At 47.4% G+C, this 20,482-nt stretch overlaps 1 protein-coding gene across 4 annotated transcripts in view; it reads right to left on the bottom strand.

The window, feature by feature from the left end:
* Positions 1-20,482, bottom strand: part of LOC142468223 (solute carrier family 26 member 6-like) — a 34,675-nt gene that overhangs the window by 10,143 nt on the left and 4,050 nt on the right. For all 4 annotated transcript variants that reach the window (XM_075574530.1, XM_075574528.1, XM_075574529.1 and 1 more), the window contains exons 2-13: positions 19,395-19,581; positions 18,410-18,549; positions 16,663-16,773; positions 15,631-15,797; positions 14,023-14,187; positions 13,488-13,640; positions 12,906-12,988; positions 12,352-12,499; positions 11,398-11,511; positions 11,233-11,310; positions 7,479-7,574; positions 3,997-4,103 (exon numbers count right to left, since the gene is read on the bottom strand). In XM_075574530.1, coding sequence (XP_075430645.1) covers positions 3,997-4,103; positions 7,479-7,574; positions 11,233-11,310; positions 11,398-11,511; positions 12,352-12,499; positions 12,906-12,988; positions 13,488-13,640; positions 14,023-14,187; positions 15,631-15,797; positions 16,663-16,773; positions 18,410-18,549; positions 19,395-19,534 — 1,502 coding nt within the window. In that variant the 5' untranslated portion in view covers positions 19,535-19,581. The remainder of the gene's footprint in view (positions 1-3,996; positions 4,104-7,478; positions 7,575-11,232; positions 11,311-11,397; positions 11,512-12,351; positions 12,500-12,905; positions 12,989-13,487; positions 13,641-14,022; positions 14,188-15,630; positions 15,798-16,662; positions 16,774-18,409; positions 18,550-19,394; positions 19,582-20,482) is intronic.

Below are 20,482 nucleotides of genomic sequence, written 5' to 3'. Positions count from 1 at the left end.
CCTTTCCCCCCCCCCGCTCCCCTTTCCCCCCCCGCTCCCCTTTCCCCCCCCCGCTCCCCTTTCTCCCCCCCGCTCCCCTTTCTCCCCCCCCACTTTCTCCCCCCCCCGCTCCCCTTTCTCCCCTTTCCCTTCCCCCCCCCCCGCTCCCCTTTCTCCCCTTTCCCCTTTCTCCCCCCCCCCGCTCCCCTTTCCCCCCCCCGCTCCCCTTTCTCCCCCCCGCTCCCCTTTCTCCCCCCCCCCGCTCCCCTTTCTCCCCCCCCCCGCTCCCCTTTCTCCCCTTTCCCTTCCCCCCCCCCCCCCGCTCCCCTTTCTCCCCTTTCCCTTCCCCCCCCCCCGCTCCCCTTTCTCCCTTTCCCCTTTCTCCCCCCCCCCGCTGCCCTTTCTCCCCCCCCGCTCCCCTTTCTCCCCCCCCCGCTCCCCTTTCTCCCCCCCCGCTCCCCTTTCTCCCCCCCCCTTTCTCCCCCCCCGCTCCCCCCTTTCTCCCCTTTCTCCCCTTTCCCTTCCCCCCCCCCGCTCCCCTTTCTCCCCTTTCCCCCCCCCCCGCTCCCCTTTCTCCCCTTTCCCCTTTCTCCCCCCCCCCCCGCTGCCCTTTCCCCCCCCCCCCCGCTCCCCCTTTCTCCCCCCCCGCTCCCCTTTCTCCCCCCCCCCCCGCTCCCTTTCTCCCCCCCCCGCTCCCCTTTCTCCCCCCCCCGCTCCCCTTTCTCCCCCCCCGCTCCCCTTTCTCCCCCCCCCCTGCTCCCCTTTCTCCCCCCCCCCCCGCTCCCCTTTCTCCAACCCCCCCCGCTCCCCTTTCTCCCCCCCCCCCCGCCTCCCCTTTCTCCCCCCCTTTCTCCCCCCCGCTCCCCTTTCTCCCCCCCGCTCCCCTTTCTACCCCCCCCGCTCACCTTTCTCCCCCCCCCGCTCACCTTTCTCTCCCCCCCCGCTCACCTTTCTCCCCCCCGCTCACCTTTCTCCCCCCCCCGCTCCCCTTCCTCCCCCCCCCGCTCCCCTTTCTCCCCCCCCCCCCGAAACCTTTACAACAAATACTCACCTATTGTTCCACGAGTTATAAATAATACTACCTATTACGCATTTACATCCCGGGCAACGCCGGGTCTCTCAGCTAGTATTATATATATACGCTCTTACGACGCTTTGCAACGTTGGTTATGTGAACGTGTATATTATATATATTATACACACATACACAACGTTTCAAAGCGTCGTAAGAGCGTTGGATAAGCCATTTTGGCGTTGTAAAATGAATATAGGTATGCATTGCATAGCGTTGGATAAGCCATTAGTTGCAAAGCGAAGCGTTGTAAAACGAGGACTGCCTGTACTAGCGCAAGAAACAACAGAAAGCTTGAAAGATCTTAAACAGCTGGTGTTTTTGAGAGACGGATAAATTGATACAGAAGTAGTGTGGTTGGTAAGAAGGAAGAGCGCCCGTATTCTATATTGAACCTTAGAACCATAAGCAGGTTTCTGGGAGATGGATCTAAAAAGAGGTAAGTGCTGTGTACAGTAGGGGTGAGATGTTCAGACATTTGGGTAACTTCTCCAGGCAGTATTTGAAAGAGGAAAAATGTGTCTGGACTCAAGTGATAGTCAAACGTGTCCTGATAACATATTGCAATGCTTGGTGTCTTCGTTACATAATAAAACAAACCAGCATATTAATCTGTATAGAATGTCACGTTTTGAGGTTAATTTGGGATGCGGGACCAGTTTGGTGTAGATTTCGGATGTCAACATGTCCACATGCAAACCAAACATTAGATGGGAATCTAGTCATATAACAAATATTTAACGCGTACAACTGAGGCAGAGTTGTTAGGCGTACAATGCGTACAATGTAACGCGTACAATGTTAGTGTCAGAGTTGGTTCTAATAAGTCGCTCTGCTGCTGGAAGCTTTAGAAGATTAGCCTTTGTTTTGAGTGATCCAAGTTTTGACCTTAGAGAAATCGGACTGCAGAATATGTTTAAGGCTGTAGTTGGGTGTATATAAGAGAAAGCATCTTCGGCACACATGTGCATAAAGGCTCTTACAGGTTCGGTCTAGGACATTTGGTCGCAGCCATTTTGCCGCAACCAAATCTCCGCCGGCATTTAACCGCAACTTACCTCGCCGATGGGACATCTCTTAGCCGGCTGCTTCGACAACAAGTCCCTATCGTTACCCCTAAAAACCCTAATTTTAACCCCTAATTCTAACACTACCCTCTACCCTAAAAAACTTTAACCGTTTACCCTAAAACCCCTTTACCCTAATCCCCTAGCCTAAAAAGCTTATCCACTTACCCTAAAACCCTTAGGCTTCGGCCCCCGTGCCTGCGCTGCACGCACGCCTGTGAGGCAGGCGGCGCGTGCAGCAGAGTTCCCCGATCTGCAGAGAACTGCAGGGGGAAAGACAGGGGGGGGGGCGTGACAGGGAAGTTACGGGGCACGGCCGTGATGTCACCCGGCAGGTTCGCCTTCATTGGCTGAACTGCCAGGGGGCGTGGCCTAGCGCTCCGTCGCGACTCCTGCTCTCAATTTTCTTTGTCGGCGCAGTGCGGCGCCCCCCCCCCTCGCAGCGGACCCGGTCCCATTGTGGGACGGCTCTTGTCTCTGCAGCATCCGCCACAGTGGGCGCTGTAGTAGCCAGCGGGGACCTGGCCTTACCCTAATCTCGTACCCTAAAAACCTAACCCCTTACCCCTATCCTTAACCCCCTACCCATACTGCTAAATGAACCCTTAAAATTAACTTACCTTGACGAAGCGGCTGACCGTCCAGCAGCGGAGGGGCTGCGGCAGAGGGTCCCCTCTGCGGCCGAAGGCTGGCGGAGACGTGGTCGCAGCGAGGCTGCCACGATCAAATGTCCGATTCCGCTTACGGGTTGTGTACAGGTCATTTATACAGATACAAAACAGGAAGGGCTTCAACAACGGAGCGTAGAGGGAACTCACAGATCCCATCAAAATTTAGAGCTAGAGATAGACACAGACACTGTGTTCATTTACTGATATTTTAAAAAAAGAAGAGAGAAACCAGTTTAAAGCGTGTGGCCCAATGCTTGAGCACGGACGCTCGATTAACACGATGGACAACACTACGGAAACTCTTTGTAAAATCTAGGAATATTCCAGTCGGCTCTCCATGTTCCATTCCACACTTAGTACAGTACTAAGCTAATAAAATAACAAATGTAATTATTCTTTCCCCCTATTCCCAGTATACTGTATGTCTGCCCTTACATTGATTAGATAGTAAGCTCTTTGGGCTTGCGTTGAATATTCCCCATGATAGTTTTATATACTGTACTGTATATTGCTCCTTATTGTGGAATAACTTTATTGATGGCAATGCATTTATATTTTTAAGACCTTCGTAAAGTTTTAGTGTGATAAAGTGATAATATTCTGAAAGTTTAATAAATCATAGTGTTGAAATAATAATGTTGGAATGGACATATTGAAATGGACAGGGAGGGTCTATGGAGAGGAAATTGTTAGCAGTGTTCAGAATCCATTTTGTCTGTTTTGTCATGTCTCATATGTATTTTTACATGCTGTGTTCCAGAACTCGTTATCTCTGTGTGAAAGAATGTGTGTGTGGTATGAATGAGTTTTGCTCGACAGTAGATTTACGACTGTGCCTGTAGCAATGCCCACATTTATAGTACCATAGAGTTATAGTCTCCCATAGAGAGCTGTGTTAATCCAGTTTTAATGATCTGTAAGATGATTGGTTTAAGAATAGGGAGTAGCCATTATATTCTGCCTAGCAACTTATTTTAGACAAAGGAAATCAAATGTATATAATGCCTGCTTGTGCCCTCCCCTGGCAGAGAATCTCATTGACTTTTGAATGTGTATGACCAAACTATATGCTGTACAGGCAATAAACTACTCATTATCTAAGAGTTTGCTCTTGTATATTTGGGTGTGCAAACAACGACAATAGTAACAGAAGTATGAAGCGCTCCTAAAATGACTAAAGAAAGCTGCTCTACTCCGTGTTACTCACAGCTGCGTCCTGAAGATGACGGTTAACAGTGAAAATGCCACAGAAACAGCCAGTCCCACATCCAGGTTCAGTAGTATTGTGGCAGCAAAAGTCACCAGCCAGACCAGCTAAAAAGATTCCAAGAGGCAAGTGTCAGCCACAGGACCATTTCTGTAGAGAAGACTTGTGCAGTTAAGCAACCGTGTAATTATTTTACAGATGTAGCAAGACTCACATTCTCCGGAGCCAGGGATGAGAAAGCAAAATGCTGCGGCTCCGGAAAATATGTGTCTGCTGCGGTTTATGCTGTGGGGATGGGGAGGGGGTGGTGGTCAGGCTTCTGGATAGGACCCCGCACAGCGATAAGCCCGTAGGACAGTCATGGTTACGGTGATGCAGCTTGCCATGGTGCTGGAGACAATACGATACATATGTACCTATACTCAGTGTTGCGGCAAGAAACCAATGCTTAGTATATGCCATATAATCTCCTTATATCACGTGCCCTGTGTTTCTACCTCAACTGAGCTTACCTCTCTGTTCACTATATATCCTGCTCACTTAGCACAGTTTATTCCCCAGTGTCTTGCAGATCACCATAGTGTAAAAGTGATCCCTCTGCTGTCTCCCAACGGGATTTCCCGGTTAGGGTGAGCGAGTCTCTTGTGTTGTATGTTGCCAGACAGACAGAAGATAGCTGGACATCTGTTTATCAGATTCCAGGGTCCCTGTTCTTCCAAGCTTAGCCTCGATTACATTCCTGAGAACTTCCCACATTTGATCACTTTGTCAAAAAATGTTTTCCTGTGGCTGCCTTAATCATCTCATAAGAAGCGGTGGGAGCGGCTTGTTTTTCTTGCAAAGCTCTTCTGAGCAAGGTCGGCCATTTTGCTTTCTTGATTTTTTTCCCTCCTCTGTGACAGGCTTTTTGCATTGGTATTGAGGAATTTTCCCATTAATCATATATGTCTGTGTTCTGAATTGTGGGATTCTCGTTGTTTCTTTTCCAGTGTTTTGACCTTTAGGAGTGGTCACGTACGGCATACGTACATGGAGCATGTGACCTGTATATGGGATAAGGGTTAATACACATCTCTCTAGATGGCCCACTTTTCCCTTTGCAAAGGTCCCTCATATGAACAATATCTTCCCTCAATCTGTCCCCATATACCATCTGTCACGACCAGCACACAAGTGAGCACGTGACTTAGATATGCAACCAGGGTTAATACACACGGTTACTCTAGCCAACTCACATTTCTCCTGCATAAGGTAATTTCAATGAGTTTATATTAACTAGATTGCAAGCATATCTAACCGCTTCCACCACCCAAGAAATATGCAAAAATATGTAATTATATATATCAGCCAGGGTCTCAGAACTTGTTTATTAAAGAAAAACTATGCACTTAACACACAAAAATTGTTATAGCAAAAGGTGTCCAAAAAGTACTTTACTCTCTACAAAGTGTGCAACCAGTTCAATCAATTATTAAAGCTTGGCTTTAATATACAAAAAGACAGTGCTTAGATTACATAAAAAGATTATTACAAGAACATACAGTTACAATAAATATACAGTAGAACAGGAAAAAACAAACAGAAATCCCTATACAGTACGTTACCATATGTCATAGGTCCTGTCCCAGAGAGGTCACTGGAGAAGAAGAGAATTCATGTGTTCTGATCCCAATACACACCTCTGTTGAATTCTGATTTTCATATTCCCTTGGTGAGATTTGTGTACTCTTTCTTCCCCATTGAAACAACATAAGCCCACCCCTGCCATAAATTCGATGGGCTGACAGCTTTATGACTTTAAAAAAAAAAACCTTCTTTGTGACGTTTAAAAGTTGGCTCAAAATATAAAAGGCCTCATAACTTTATGGCCATAATACATAGACACACATGAGTCATATCAATAGATTCATGTGAGTTTGCTTAATGTAACGAGACTCGTTTTGACAGACTTGCCCCTAAGTTTGAGCGGCAAATGAATATCTGTCCCTTATCACCTCCTAGACATGAAGGGTTTTGCTTCATTTGATTTTTGAAAAATGGATTTCAGGCAAAAGGTGACACAGTGTGTGCTCATTTGCATGTCATTTCCCAGAATCCCTTGCAGCATCAGTGGGAGCACTGTATGCTAGGTGAAAATGGTGAAAGGCAGGTTTGCAGATCTGTCTAAGACATGTGAATGTGTTCACAAGTGATATTATTTATTGGAGATATATCTATATTTTTTATTACACACGCACACACAAAAACGAATAGATGATACCGTTCTGTGGCAAACAAAATATTTTATTTGTGCGATTTCGTTAGCCACAGAAGAGTATCGTCTATTCTTTTTTGATTATTAAGCTTGGCTAACACAGTACAGATATCTCTACATCTAGATACAGTATGTATAGATTGATACACACACACACACACACACACACACGTGTGTGCCCCTCTTGTCCCGCTCCCTCACACACCCACTCTCTATTGCCCCTCTTGCCCCCTCTCTCTGAGGTCCCGTCTCACCCACTCTCTCTCTCATGCACACTCTCGCATTGCCTCTTATTCTCTCGTGTCCCCTTGGATGTATCCTAAAACTGAACTGACTAGGGCACAGTGTTGGGGTTCCTTACAATGCATCTGATCTCAGACACGGTATTAGAGAGGGTTGGGGTTCCTTACAATGTATCTGATCTCAGACGCACTATTAGAGAGGGTTGGAGTTCCTCAGACTAACAATATAATTATAGGGTTCCTTAACAAAAAACATTGGAAACCACTGTATTGAACTTTGCTCAGAAAAGTGATTATTCATTTTCCTGCCTCCGGAGGCCAGATTATAGAACTGTTGCAATTCTTCATTGACTGAGCCACCCATCCTGAAAACCTGACCTGGTGGTGGCCGTTGAGGACTGGACTTGGCCACCCCTTGGGCTATAATGTCAGCGTTCGCACGACGTAACCACACAATGTAGGGCAATAAAACTGGGATGTCTGATCTGGTCACCCTACCTGTGCTGGCAAGTCGCCGACCATGCAATGGGAAGAAACACTGGTTACTTTCTTTCAGTTACAAAGTGGGGCCAGAAAACAAAGTGCATCCCCTGTCCTGTTCTGCGACCTGCAGCTGAGGGGAAAGGGTGCTGGTGTAGTGGTTAAAGTGCTGAGCTTTGTTATAGATGAGGGTGCCAGAAATGTGCATCCAAGATTGTACCCCCGAGGTGGCTGCATGAATGCTGCAGACGTATAGTTGCAACATGGTTTGGAAAGGTTTTTTTTTTTATAAATACAAGATTATTATTATTACTATTATCTGTGACCCCCTTTGCTGACAGAGGTGTCAGTCAGGTATTTTGTTGCAAGGACCAGTACAGGATTTAAATGACCCCCTTTATACCATACAGTACTTCATTATGAGACTACACCACTGATTAATTCACCTTATGGACCTTGCAGTGAGCAGCCATCCAAATATTCATATACCCCAAACCCTTCCTTACCAGGTCAATTCTGTTTGATCTCCACAGCATGGGGATATCTGCAACCTGCTTGTAAATACCTTTCAAGTTTACAATTACAACTGCAGCCAATATTGCCTGGGGGACAAGGGACAGATATGAAAAATCAGTCAGGACTTCCTTTACCTGAACAGCACACCGTACTTTATGCTTCAAGATCTTAATACAGATCCTGATAGAGCTTTGTATAATAAAGAACTAAGTAACTCACCCCATAACATCTATTGCTACATCTAACCTCTAACCTCATACCCATCCCCTGCCACCCTCCCTCCTCTCTCCCTTTCTCCTGTGCACTTTGGAATGCTCGCTCCCTCTCTAACAAGTTCCTCTCTGTACATGACTTCTTTCTCTCTCACTCCCTGCTTCTCTTTGCTATAACTGAGACCTGGCTCACTCAGTCTGACTCTGCTCTGGAAGCTGCCCTCTCCTACGGTGGCCTTTCCTTCTCCCACACTCCACGCCCTGATGGCAGGGGTGGAGGCGTGGGGCTCCTGCTCTCCTCTCTCTGCCGTTACAGAACAGTTTCTATTCCCCCCTCTCTTGCTTTTCCCTCCTTCGAGGCTCACACAGTCCAGATCTTCTCTCCTCTCCCGGTCCATGTGGCGGTCATCTATCGCCCACCTTCCTCTACTCATCCCCCTTCTGCCTTTCTCTCTCACTTTGAATCCTGGCTCTCTTTCTTTCTCTCCTCAGACTCCCCTGTTCTTCTCCTTGGGGACTTCAATTGCCACATTGATGACCCCTCTCTCCCTTGGGCTTCCCGCTTTCTTTCTCTAACCTCTTCTTTTGGCCTTCAACAGTGGACTGCAGCCAGCACCCACAAGGATGGCCACTACTTAGACCTGGTTTTCACTAAAAACTTCTCTCTCTCCGACTTCTCCATTTCCCCTTTTCCTCTCTCTGACCATCACCTCATCTCATTTTCTCTCTCTCGCTTCTCTCCATCTCCATCTCCATCTCGCCCTCGTTTTTGCAGAAACCTGCACTCTATTAACCTACCAGCTCTTGATTCCACTTTACGCTCCTCCCTCTCCTCTCTCAGTTCCGCTTCAGACCCTGACAACCTGGTCAGGAACTACAACTCTGCCTTATCTTCCTCTCTTGATCTTCATGCCCCACTTTCTCTCTGCCGTCCTCGCCCTTCTAACCCCAGACCCTGGCTAAACTCCCACACACGCATGCTGCGTTCCTCCACTCGTTCCTCTGAACGCCTCTGGAGGAAATCTCATACGCTCGCAGACTTCATTCACTACAAATTTATGCTATCCTGTTTCAACTCTGCCCTCTCTCAGGCTAAACAAACCTACTTTTCATCACTAATCAACACACACAAGTCTAACCCACGCCGTCTCTTTTCTGTCTTTGACTCTCTACTCAGACCACCCTCAGCTGCCTCCTCTTCTTCCTCCATCTCACCTCAGGACTTTGCTGACTTTTTTAAGGAAAAGGTGGAATCCATACGGCAGAACATTCCATCTGTTGCCTCCTCCCATCCCACACCGCTTCCCAACTCTCCTCCTGCCTTTCTTGACTCCTTTTCCGCTATCTCGGAGGAGGATGTGTCACTACTGATCTCCTCTTCTCCCTCTACCACTTGCCCTCTTGATCCCATTCCCTCCCATCTCCTAAAACCTCTTGCTCCTTCTATAATCCCTATGCTCACACAGATCTTTAACTCTTCCCTCTACTCTGGTACCTTTCCTTCATCCTTCAAGCATGCAACCGTTATACCATTACTCAAAAACAGCAAGCTTGACCCTACCTGTCCTTCTAACTATCGACCTGTCTCCCTCCTGCCTTTTGCCTCCAAACTCCTCGAACGTCTTGTATTCTCTCGATTTCTACACTTTCTCAACACCTATTCTGTACTAGACCCTCTACAATCTGGCTTCCGCATTGCTCACTCTACTGAAACAGCCCTCACTAAAATAACTGACGACCTCCACGCTGCCAAAGACAGAGGTCATTACACTCTGCTCATATTACTCGACCTCTCTGCAGCATTCGACACCGTGGACCACCCTCTTCTCCTTCACATTCTCCATACTCTTGGTATTCGGAACAAAGCTTTATCCTGGATCTCCTCTTACCTCTCCCATCGTACCTTCAGTGTCTCTTTTGCTAACACCTCCTCCTCCTCTATTAATCTCTCTGTGGGGGTACCCCAGGGCTCTGTCCTGGGACCCCTTCTCTTTTCTCTCTACACACTCTCTCTAGGTGACCTAATCACATCTTTTGGGTTTAAATATCACCTCTATGCTGACGACACACAAATTTACCTTTCAACCCCTGACCTTACACCTGCTATACAGACCAAAGTTTCTGAATGCCTCTCTGGAATATCATCCTGGATGGCCATCCGCCGACTGAAACTTAACATGGCAAAAACAGAGCTCCTTATACTACCTCCCAAACCTGGCCCTACTACATCCTTCCACATTGCTATTGGAAATACGATCATTCACCCAGTAGCCCAAGCACGCTGCCTAGGGGTTACACTTGATTCCTCTCTCTCTTTCTCCTCTCATATTCAAAACGTTTCTAAAACTTGTCGCTTTTTCCTCCGCAATATCACAAAGATACGCCCTTTCCTCTGTTACTCAACTGCTAAAACTCTGACTCAGGCCCTCATTCTCTCACGTCTCGATTACTGCAACCTCCTGCTGTCCGGCCTTCCTACCTCTCACCTGTCTCCCCTACAATCTATCCTAAACACTGCTGCCAGAATCACTCTACTCTTTCCTAAATCTGTCTCAGCGTCTCCCCTGCTGAAATCCCTCTCCTGGCTTCCGATTAAATCGCGTATCTCACACTCAATTCTACTGCTCACTTTTAAAGCTTTACATTCTTCTGCCCCTCATTACATCTCAGCCCTAATTTCTCGCTATGCACCATCACGACTCTTGCGTTCTTCTCAAGGATGTCTTCTTTCTACCCCCTTTGTATCTAAAGCTCTCTCCCGCCTTAAACCTTTCTCACTTTCTGCCCCACACCTCTGGAATGCTCTTCCCCTCAATACCCGACTAGCCCCCTCGCTATCCACCTTTAAGACCCACCTTAAGACACATCTGCTTAAAGAAGCATATGAGTAGCACTGGATAATCATGGACACATGACACAAAGCTTGGCCTCCTGCAGACGCACTTACTAGTATTCCCTCCTACTGTCTCTGTGCGTTCTCCCTACCTACCAATTAGATTGTAAGCTCCTCGGAGCAGGGACTCCTTCCTTAATGTTACTTTTACAGTATGTCTGAAGCACTTATTCCCATGATGTGTTATTTATATTTGTTATTTGTTATTTATATGACATGTATTACTACTGTGAAGCGCTATGTACATTTTATGGCGCTATACAAATAAAGACATACATACATACATACATACATACATGAAAGCCCCCCAAAACTGACAGATGTGCAGAGTATTTTGATACTATAATGCTTAGTCTTTACTCGCCAAAGTGGCTAATTTGGCCATTTTCAGCCGAAATTCCCTATTGACTTAAATGGGAAATGTTGGCGAAAAAACAGCCCAATAAACCGCTTTGGCTGATGTAGATTAAATCTCTATTAGATGCAGGTTTTAAATAAATTTCCATTTATCAAAATGAAACAGCAGTTTATACAGCTGAACCCTGCTCTTAGACACAAGAATGTAAATAAGGGGTAGTAGGACAAGACTATTGTTGATCTGATAGTCTGATAAAATCACCATGTTGGAATTCAACTCACTTTTGGTAGGGCTTCAAACAGCTCACCAGCCTTAAGAATGATAATAAGGATGACCAGGGAAGATACCGCACCAGCCACCTGAAAACAAGCAGATGTTTGCTAGTGCAGAAGCTGTGAGACCAGGATAGATTATGAGACATCGCCCGGGTGGGGGGGGTTACGTACCTGGCTGTTCCCCCCAGTGCTTTCCTGCACTAGACTTCGGGACATGGCTGTTCCAATGGTGAAACACTGGAAGAAGCTTCCTACAAAGTTGCTGATACCCAGTGCTATCAGCTCCTGTAGGAGAAAGCAAACGTTGATACATTATTTTCAGCTCCAGGGACCCCGTAGTTCCCCAGATGCTTTTCAGTGAAGTTCCCGGTTTTAAATCTCCCTCCAGGAGAAACAAAATAGTCTACAAATTGTGCGGGTCCCACAGGCCAATAGGAAGCTGCAAGGTCATCTGTTGTGGCTTCCTATTGGATGGCCATTTAAATCCCCTGTAAAAACCAGGAAGTAACACCATTATTTTCAGCTCCAGGGGACTCCCTGTTTCCAATACTGCTGGAAGAAATATTAATTCAAGGCTGGATTGCTGCTTTAAGAGTGAAGGTTCATGAAGAAGCAGTAGTGGCTATTGTACTTTAGTGAATATTACAAATAATTACTTAACCTTAGTACTGGAGTAGATACAGGAAATAGCTAATGTGTTACACCATATAGTATTTAATAACAGGGTGCAGGTGTGATGTGCAGTGCAGGGTATGTGTTCTGAAGTGTTCTACTCTTGTTCGATACTTAAGAGAATCTAAACGTGGATTGGAGATGTAAAGTGGTCAGTAACTCTCACTAGATTGTTCAAACCCATGACTACCTGTGGAATACTGTATATTGCTCCTTATTTTGGAATAACTAGTATGCAGAATGACTGAGCCACCTGTGCTGAAGCAGGGATCTCCCCAATATCTGGCCTGTTGGTGGCCCATTAGGATAGGAGTTGGCCACCCTTGATCTAACCAAACCCCAGGGTCCTGTCATTATAGGGAACACTATGACAAGGCTTTTGGTCAAGTGAACATGAAACGGCAGCCGGTAATTCCGGAATTTGTGGTAAGAGGAGGAGACACGAGACCTCACCTGATTGCTGTCCACGTTGTAACCATGTTTAACAGCAAACATTTGGGCCACAGAGATGGTAAAGGCGTAAACCACCACAGCGATGGCAAAAGCATTGCCAACCACCTTCGCAAAGAGACTGGTTTTCGGTAATAAGGGGGCTTTCATCCTGTGACCAGAAAGGCTCATTGTTATTCACAAACATGTCCAGCGTGCTGCTGACCTTTCCGGCATGGGATTCACACACACACACACACACACACACACGAGGGGAGGATTACAAGTCTATCAGCCCACTAACTTCTACTACGAGAAGGGCGGGTGTAATGAAATGCAGCCGCTCGGCACTCAAATAAGGACATTTTTGCCTTTTTCTCATTACCGGATTTATTACATTTATTGGATACCTTGTGAATATCACTGTTCTGCATTCCTCCACCCCCCCCCCCCCCCCTCTGCCTCACTCAGCCTCGGGTAAATACCCTCTGTAGGGCTGGGAAATCTGAACCGCATAATAATTGGCGTTTTCCCTCCTGCCAAAAACGGATTAGACTTTCATATTGTACAGTACTTACCCGGTCGGGATTTCCCCCACAATGTCCATGCCGTATGTTTCATTTAGATTGGCCCCATATGATATCCCAGTGGCTACAATTAACTAAACGCAGAGCAGACAGGAAACAAACAGGGATCCGGATGAGCATTTACTCAAGTTATTGGTACCTAATATTAGTTAATCTGTTTACGCAGGACCAACCTAGATTGATTGCTCCACAGCAACGAGTGTGTCACACTTGGTTGGACATCTTTTTAGATATGAAAGGTATACAGGGATATACCAAATAAGTAAACATGGGAAGGATGTTGATCCAGGGAATAGGTAATGGGTGCTCTGCCATGAGACCCTGCGGGAAAACACCCCAGGGTCCGTTTACTTGGTTAGGCTGGAAAGCGTCTTATGCTAGAGCACTGTTTAGTAAATAGTTGCCATGGCAATGTGACGTCATGACGCCGGAGCAAAGGTAAGAGGGGGGTGGGGGGTGGGGCGGAAAGAGGGGAACTGCCGGTAGGGGGGGGCGCAGGGAAAAAAGTTTGCGCTCCCCTGCTCTAGTACAATAAACCTGGATACATAGGGCTCCCGTACGCCGACGCCTTACCGTGATCAGCTCGATCGGAATGGGCATTCGGATCTTTGAGCTGTATTTCTGATTCAAAAACTTGACTGTTAAAAGAACAGTGATGGCAACGACTCCAGTGAGGAGGGAGGCGATGTTTGTCTGGGGAAGCTTGGAGCAGATATTCATTATCGCCTGGAGAAGGAAAAGAGGAAAGGGGCGAACGACACAGTCGGTGGCGATTAGAACTCAAATGTTATTTATTTATTCACGCATGAACATAACTCCTAGTACTAGGAGTGAGCCAAAGAGACAAGTGCTGCCCTGCAAAACGAAGGGGTTATGTACCAGGCATTACATGTAAACCCATCTTCTCACCCTCCTTTCCCATCACCCTGCTGACACTAGGAAGCTGCACTCCGACTCCAGCCATCCCAACGACCTGACCCTTTAAAGTCTCCATTCATCCCCTATCAGATTAGAAGAGAAACCCCATAACCTATTGCATCCGTTGGTTTTTCCCATTCTCCATTGTGCCCTTTATAGAAAATAAGCAACAGTGCCAATAATATCTTACGTAGATCAGAGACAGCGGGTGACTTTTCTGACTGATCTGCACACCCAGGATACTTTTCATTTGGGATACGGTCACGTGGATGGACGCGGCAGTGGTGTAGCCTCGAATCAGCGGCTCGGACAGGTAAGTTACAACAAAGCCAAACTGCACCAGTCCCAACATAACCTATAAAGGATGAGGCTAGTTAATATTCACTGCACAGAACACTTTAATCTGAAGCTACCTAACCGTTTGGCTGACGATTGATAGTTTTTATCCCTCGGATATATCTCCTCTGTGTAGAAGCCTTGCTGTAATTAAAGCAGCAGTTCCCTCTTGTTTTCACCCACCCTTTTTTATATCAGGGTAGGAAGCAGGGGGTCCTGGAACAGCCATGTTCGGCTCCGAGGACCTCCTGGTTCTCTGCATTCTTACCGCTGGTGATACCGTGTTCCTGTCCCCTCCACACAGCGGTGGAAATCTCCCGTGTTACGCGGGTCCAATAGGAAGTCTCAATGTCATCCGTTGCGGCTTGCTATTGGCCGACGTGACTTGGGGGGGGGGATGTAAATGCTAGGTATCACCGGCGCTGCTTTTATCGGCAAGTATCTCGGGTTCCAGCAGGTCCCTGGAGTGACAATTAACGTGTTTCGGCTACGGCCAACATGACCCCCATCCTGGTAAAGAAAAGGCACGCAGAGGGAATTGCTACTTTATGTACCCAAGATTGAAATGCCACATTGCATCAGTAAAGCCACATTCGTGTGGCCTGTTACGTGGCGCTGCAGTTCTTACAGTGTCACCGTTAACAAAACCTGCCTTATTTCCTCCCGTTCATATAAACTCACCAAACCGTGCAGCTTTGCAGCGATTATTTCAGTCGGTTATAATAAGCCCCACTACTTTTTCTTCCATACAAAGCTAACATGTTAATACATTAAGGCTGCGTCCATACTGCGTGCGACCGCGGTGCGAACAAAAGTCCGCACCTCAATGAGGCCACCGCGGTTGCGCGACAGATTTTTGGCGAGTCAACATTTTTTTGTTTTTGTTGCACGACAGCTGGGTCACGTGGGGGGGCTCAGCCAATGAGGGCGGACCAGCCTCGTGATGTCATGGCCCCTCCTCCACCACGCACGGCAGAAATCCCAAAGGCCACGGATCGCTCAACCTAGTGTCGCACGTGGCGCCTACTATATCTCAGACCTTATTTTCCCACTTCGGAGCGGTGGGTTTGGTGCAGGTTGGTACCTGTATCAGGACAAACCACCCCTGTGTTGAAGCCAGTGCAACACCTCTATGGTGTGCATAGCCACCAATGCTGAAATTATGTTATACGTGGACACAGGGCCGCCGACTGGGGGAGGGGAGAGGAGAGCCGGAACTGTTGTTCCGGGCCCGGCGGCAGCAGGGGGTCCGGCCAATTGGCGCTGGCAGTGGGGCCCAACATTCGTGTCTGGCTGCCGGGCCCTAGTTTTCACACCCCTAAAGTGGGCGCCTCTACCCAGCTGTGGCCGGCCTCCCGTGTAGGCCCCGCCCCCCACGCCAAGAGTTGGCCCCAGTGGAAACGCTGGTCCTCGACCCCAGGAAAGCTGTCGGCGGCCCCTGTGTGGACACTACGGTTCTCACCTGAAAGAGGCCAACAAGGAACGTGATGGCAGATGCCACCTCCACTCTGGCGTGGTCTCTTGCTACTGTATCAATGAGGGATTCATTGCCGGGTAACATGAAATTCTCCGTTGGTGCCAACGATTCTGTCACACTGCCAACCATCACAGAAATAACCGCGAAGGTGCCTACGGTGGGAGAGAGCGCAGAGGCGTGGCTAGTGGAAAAGGAGGCTCGGAGTGGAAATAGCACTGCCTTTGTAGTGGTTAAACTTAGTTCAATGCAAATTAACACCTCCCACAAGTCCCATTATTTGTAAAAAATAAGATTATATACACTTATGCAGCTTGTTTGCAAGAAATATTATATACCTTGAATAAGAGTGGACGCAGCTTTAAGGCTTTATTCCAGGAGTGACCAATTCCAGTCCTCAAGGGCCAACAAGTCCGTTTTTAAGGTTATCCCTGCTTCAGCACAGGTGGCTTAATCAGTGGCTCAGTCAGAATGACGGCACCACCTGTTCTGAAGCAGGGATATCCCGAATACCTGGCCCTTTTGTGGCCCTTGAGGATTGGAGCTGGCTACCCCTGCCCTAGACATTTAAACGTTCGACCAACAGGAGGCAGCACTGAATAACGCCGCTGGTTCCTATTATCTCGCGGGACCAGTGAGATTCCCGAATTTCCAAAGTGGAGGTGAACCCCAGAAACAAAATCAGAGGGGAACTAAAAATAATGTGGATCAGCTTCATAGGACTCGTGGTCCCAATGCTGTTAAACAAAATATATTTTGCTGTTTTTAATTCATAGCAGTGACTTTTTAATGGATTGACACAAGGTTTCTTCCAAGATTAAATTATATTTATTGTAACCAGGTCCATAAAATTAATCTATTATTATGAGCTCTCAAGATGATCCGTTAAACGTTTCCACAACCTGTAATGAATCGATGGAAAGATGATATTATAGTTCCAATGTTTAACTCCCCTCATTGGATAATGAATACTGCCCCGATTTTTATGTTGAGTCTTTTATTGGAGCAATTGCTTCTTACCTGCAGAGATGTGCCGGGACGTCCCAAATATGGAGTAAAGAAGTACAGGAAAAAAGGATGAATAAAGCCCAAAGACTGGAGGCACTCCGGCCAGGAGCGCGTAGGCTAAACCTAGCAAAGAAGGAGAAACCCATCAACACCCTTTCTTTATCATAGATTTGCAACAATAACATTCTTATGTTTGGAAGTAGATTTTTGCCCACCTTGCACTGCGTCCTGCCAACCGTGCCCTGCGTGACTGCCCACCGTGCCCTGCCTGTCTGCCCACCGTGCCCTGCATCCTGCCAACCGTGCCCTGCGTGACTGCCCACCGTGCCCTGCCTGTCTGCCCACCGTGCCCTGCGTGACTGCCCACCGTGCCCTGCCTGTCTGCCCACCGTGCCCTGCATCCTGCCAACCGTGCCCTGCGTGTCTGCCCACCATGCCCTGCGTGACTGCCCACCGTGCCCTGCCCATGAGCCTGTGTTTTGCCCACATGCCCTGCATTCTGCCCACTGTACCCTGTGTACTGCCCACCATGCCCTGCATTTTTCCCACCACGTCATTAAGGTGCCATCATTACTGTGACAGATAAGTAGTTGTTACGCTTGAATCCAGTGTCCCTGACACCAAGTAATATACCTTATATATTAATTTTTCCCCCAAGATAGAAAGAAGGGGCATAGAAGGGTGGGGGGCCGTGTTGGTCCTTTCTTCCATGTAGTAACAAATTAGGGAGAAGGAGTAGGGGTCTGATACCTTTTATTGGACCAACAAGTAGTTGATATGTTACAATCCTTCCAACCTCTCAGGCAAACCCGATGACGGATTTGGAGAGGTTGGAAAGCTTATAACATCCACTACTTGTTAGTCCAATAAAAGGTATCATACCCCCTACTCCCGCTCCCTCCTTTGTTACTACAAGATAGAAATTATTAAGACTATTACTTTGAGTGATTGAATCTTTTATTAAGAAAACGGTATGGTCCCGCTAAGTTGACCTAACCTTCTCCACACTTTAAAAAAAGGGCAGAAGTGAGAAAGGGTATTAGTATCCGGCATGGGACATTTAGTCACGGCCGTTTCGCCGCTGGGACCTCTGCTGCCAGATGCATCTAAGGTAAGTTTTATTATTGGTTAGGGTAGGGGTTAATTTAAAGGATTTTAGTGGTTAGGACAAGGAATTCATTTAAGGGTTTTAGGGTAAGGGCCTAGGGTAGGGGTTTTTCATACATTAGAGGCGGAGAGAGTCATGGCAAAGCACCGGCGGCCATTTTGGTCGTGTTGAAACGGCCACGACCAAATGTTCTAGAGTGTTAGCGGCTGTAATTATTGGGCAACTTCAGCGATGTTTTCCCGTCTCTGTACAACCCGGGGCTCCCAACTCTAGATCCCTCAAGATCCCCAACAGGTCAGGTATTAAGGAGATCCCGGCTTCAGCACAGGTTGCGCAGTCTTTGACGGGGCCACTGATTGAGTCACCTGCGCTGAAGCAGGGATATCCTGAAAACCTGACCTGTTGGGGGTGGGGGGGGAACCTTGAGGACTGCAGTTGAGCACCCCTGATCTAGAAGCAGCTTTGGACTCTGCCGCCATTCTGCGTGCTGCTTTACTGTATGCTCATCTTCAGGTGGGTTTCCCAAACAAGAAAACCTTTGGCTTCTGTGATGCCAGAAGAGCTCTAAACACTGTGCGCTGCAATAAACCACACCAAAGCAGAGAATGGTTTCTGTATAAAGCCTGATTGGCTGCCGTCCATCCTTATTACCCTGTGGAAGTTGGATGATGCCAACGCTGATTCCAGATATTAAATCCCCCAAGAGCCATTCCTTGACTGGGTACCGCGGCAGCCACCTAAGGACTGGAATAAATTTCAGCAGTAGGGATTTGGCAACTGGTCCAGAACATCTGGAAAAGAGGAATTATTACATGTTTAGAAGGGGGGGAAAATGGGTGTCCGTTTACATTACTATTCACTGAAACACACACACGAATGTTAGGCAAACAGTGAGCAGTAAATGAAGGCAAACGCTTGAGAGTTAACCTCTTGACTGCTCCATGATGTAGCCACTACATGATTGGATATGGCACTGCAGGATACCTATGGCATGCTGGTTATGGCATGGCTTTTAATCACGTTTTTCTAGGACCAGTCCCTCTTCTTCCATTCGCGTCATCGGTGACGTCTCAATCAGAGCGATCGGAAAGGGCTGTGGCACCCAGGTTTACATGCCATCTGGCACGCAGAGGGTTAATATGCTCTAGTTACAGGGTGGAAAGGCAGCAGATCTGAATGATGCAGGTAACATCCACACAATCAACTGCTTGAATCGGACACGTACGTTTCCCAAAAAATGTGTCCAAAGGATTCACTGCCATGCAGGAGGGAACAAATAATACCACAGAGGCCTCTGGAGCTGGAGTGGTTAACTAAAATCCTCACAATACAGCGCTGCACATTCTGGGTCCATGCAGGAAAAATGAACCCAAGGGATTTGCAGAAGCGCCAACACCGCAAATCAATATTGGTTCCAATGTACCAAAGTTTCCCTGTTCCACAAGTGCCATAATCATTATAACTCGGTCCTGTTTTTTTGCACCAGTGTTACATTCAATGGGATTTTTATTGACAAAGGGAATGTAATTTAGTGCAAAGCAAGAGTTAAATACGTCTCTTAAAGAGACAGGCAGGATATTAGTAACACACACTGACATACGTACTGGACCCCATTTAACCACTTCCCGCGTCCTACCGTAACTTTTTCCTCAGTCGGGTTAGCGGGGAAGGTCCTACTTTTTGAGATCTGGGTGCCACGTCGTCCAGCTCAGCCTCACTCAGCCCCGGCTGTCTCGCTGCAGAAGTCATTTCGTACTCATTGCGAGGGCTCCCCATGGAGCTGAAGGAGACGCCTCACCTGTCAAAAGGATTTCTCTGCAACCCTTGGTTGGAGAGAAGAAAAGGCAAATGTGAGGCCGCGTCCATGCTTACCGCACACCGCGCGTGTGGCGCGAAGTCAAAAAGTCATTCCTCAATGAGGACAGCGTGACCGCGTGCGATGGAGCGGCTAATTTTTCGTGCAACAAAATTATTTGATTTTGGTCGCGCGATGGCCGGGTCACGGGAGTGGATCGCTTATGCAGCAGGAGCGCGTAATGCCATGTACTCCATCGCGTGCGCCTACTGTATCCGAGGCCTTAGAAGGTCTCTTTGTCAAAGTCTCCCTGGTGTAAAACCGGAGCAAAAAAAAAATATATAACAAAATCACAGGAAAAAAATCAATATTATTTTATTGCTAGATTATTTTATTTTTTTAACCCTTGTTTTGCATTTAGAAGATTTTACCCAAACAGGTTAGGAATGCTGGTTCCAGGTGGTTTATTTCTATTTTAACCCATTGGCTGCCAGAGGGGTTAGCAATGCATTGCTCAGCAAAAGGTTAACAGATGCTGAGACTTGCTACAATGACAAATAATGGGGGGTGGGGGGTTTTTTGCTCAGCTTCATGATTAACTCCTAACAGTCCAATGAAACCACAATGTATTGCCTCGAGTCATCGCCTTCTCTGGGGCAAAAGGGTTAACCGGGAAAACATGCTGGCCCGATATGAAACGGTTTGGTAGGAAAATGTGGGAGATCCAGCATCCACCTGCCTTGGGCTGCGGGGAATGTCTTTCAGGGAGAAAATTATACGGGGCCATCCCTTAAGGTTGGAGGAAAGGCGATTTCACCAGCAACGAAAGAAAAGGTTCTTTACAGTAAGGGCAGTTACAGTGTGGAATTCATTACCCATGGAGACTGTGATGGTAGATACAATAGATATCTTAAGAAAAATGTTGAACA

The sequence above is a fragment of the Ascaphus truei genome, chromosome 17, assembly GCF_040206685.1.
Source record: "Ascaphus truei isolate aAscTru1 chromosome 17, aAscTru1.hap1, whole genome shotgun sequence".
NCBI lineage: Eukaryota > Metazoa > Chordata > Amphibia > Anura > Ascaphidae > Ascaphus > Ascaphus truei.
This window is presented reverse-complemented; position numbering and strand designations above follow the sequence as displayed.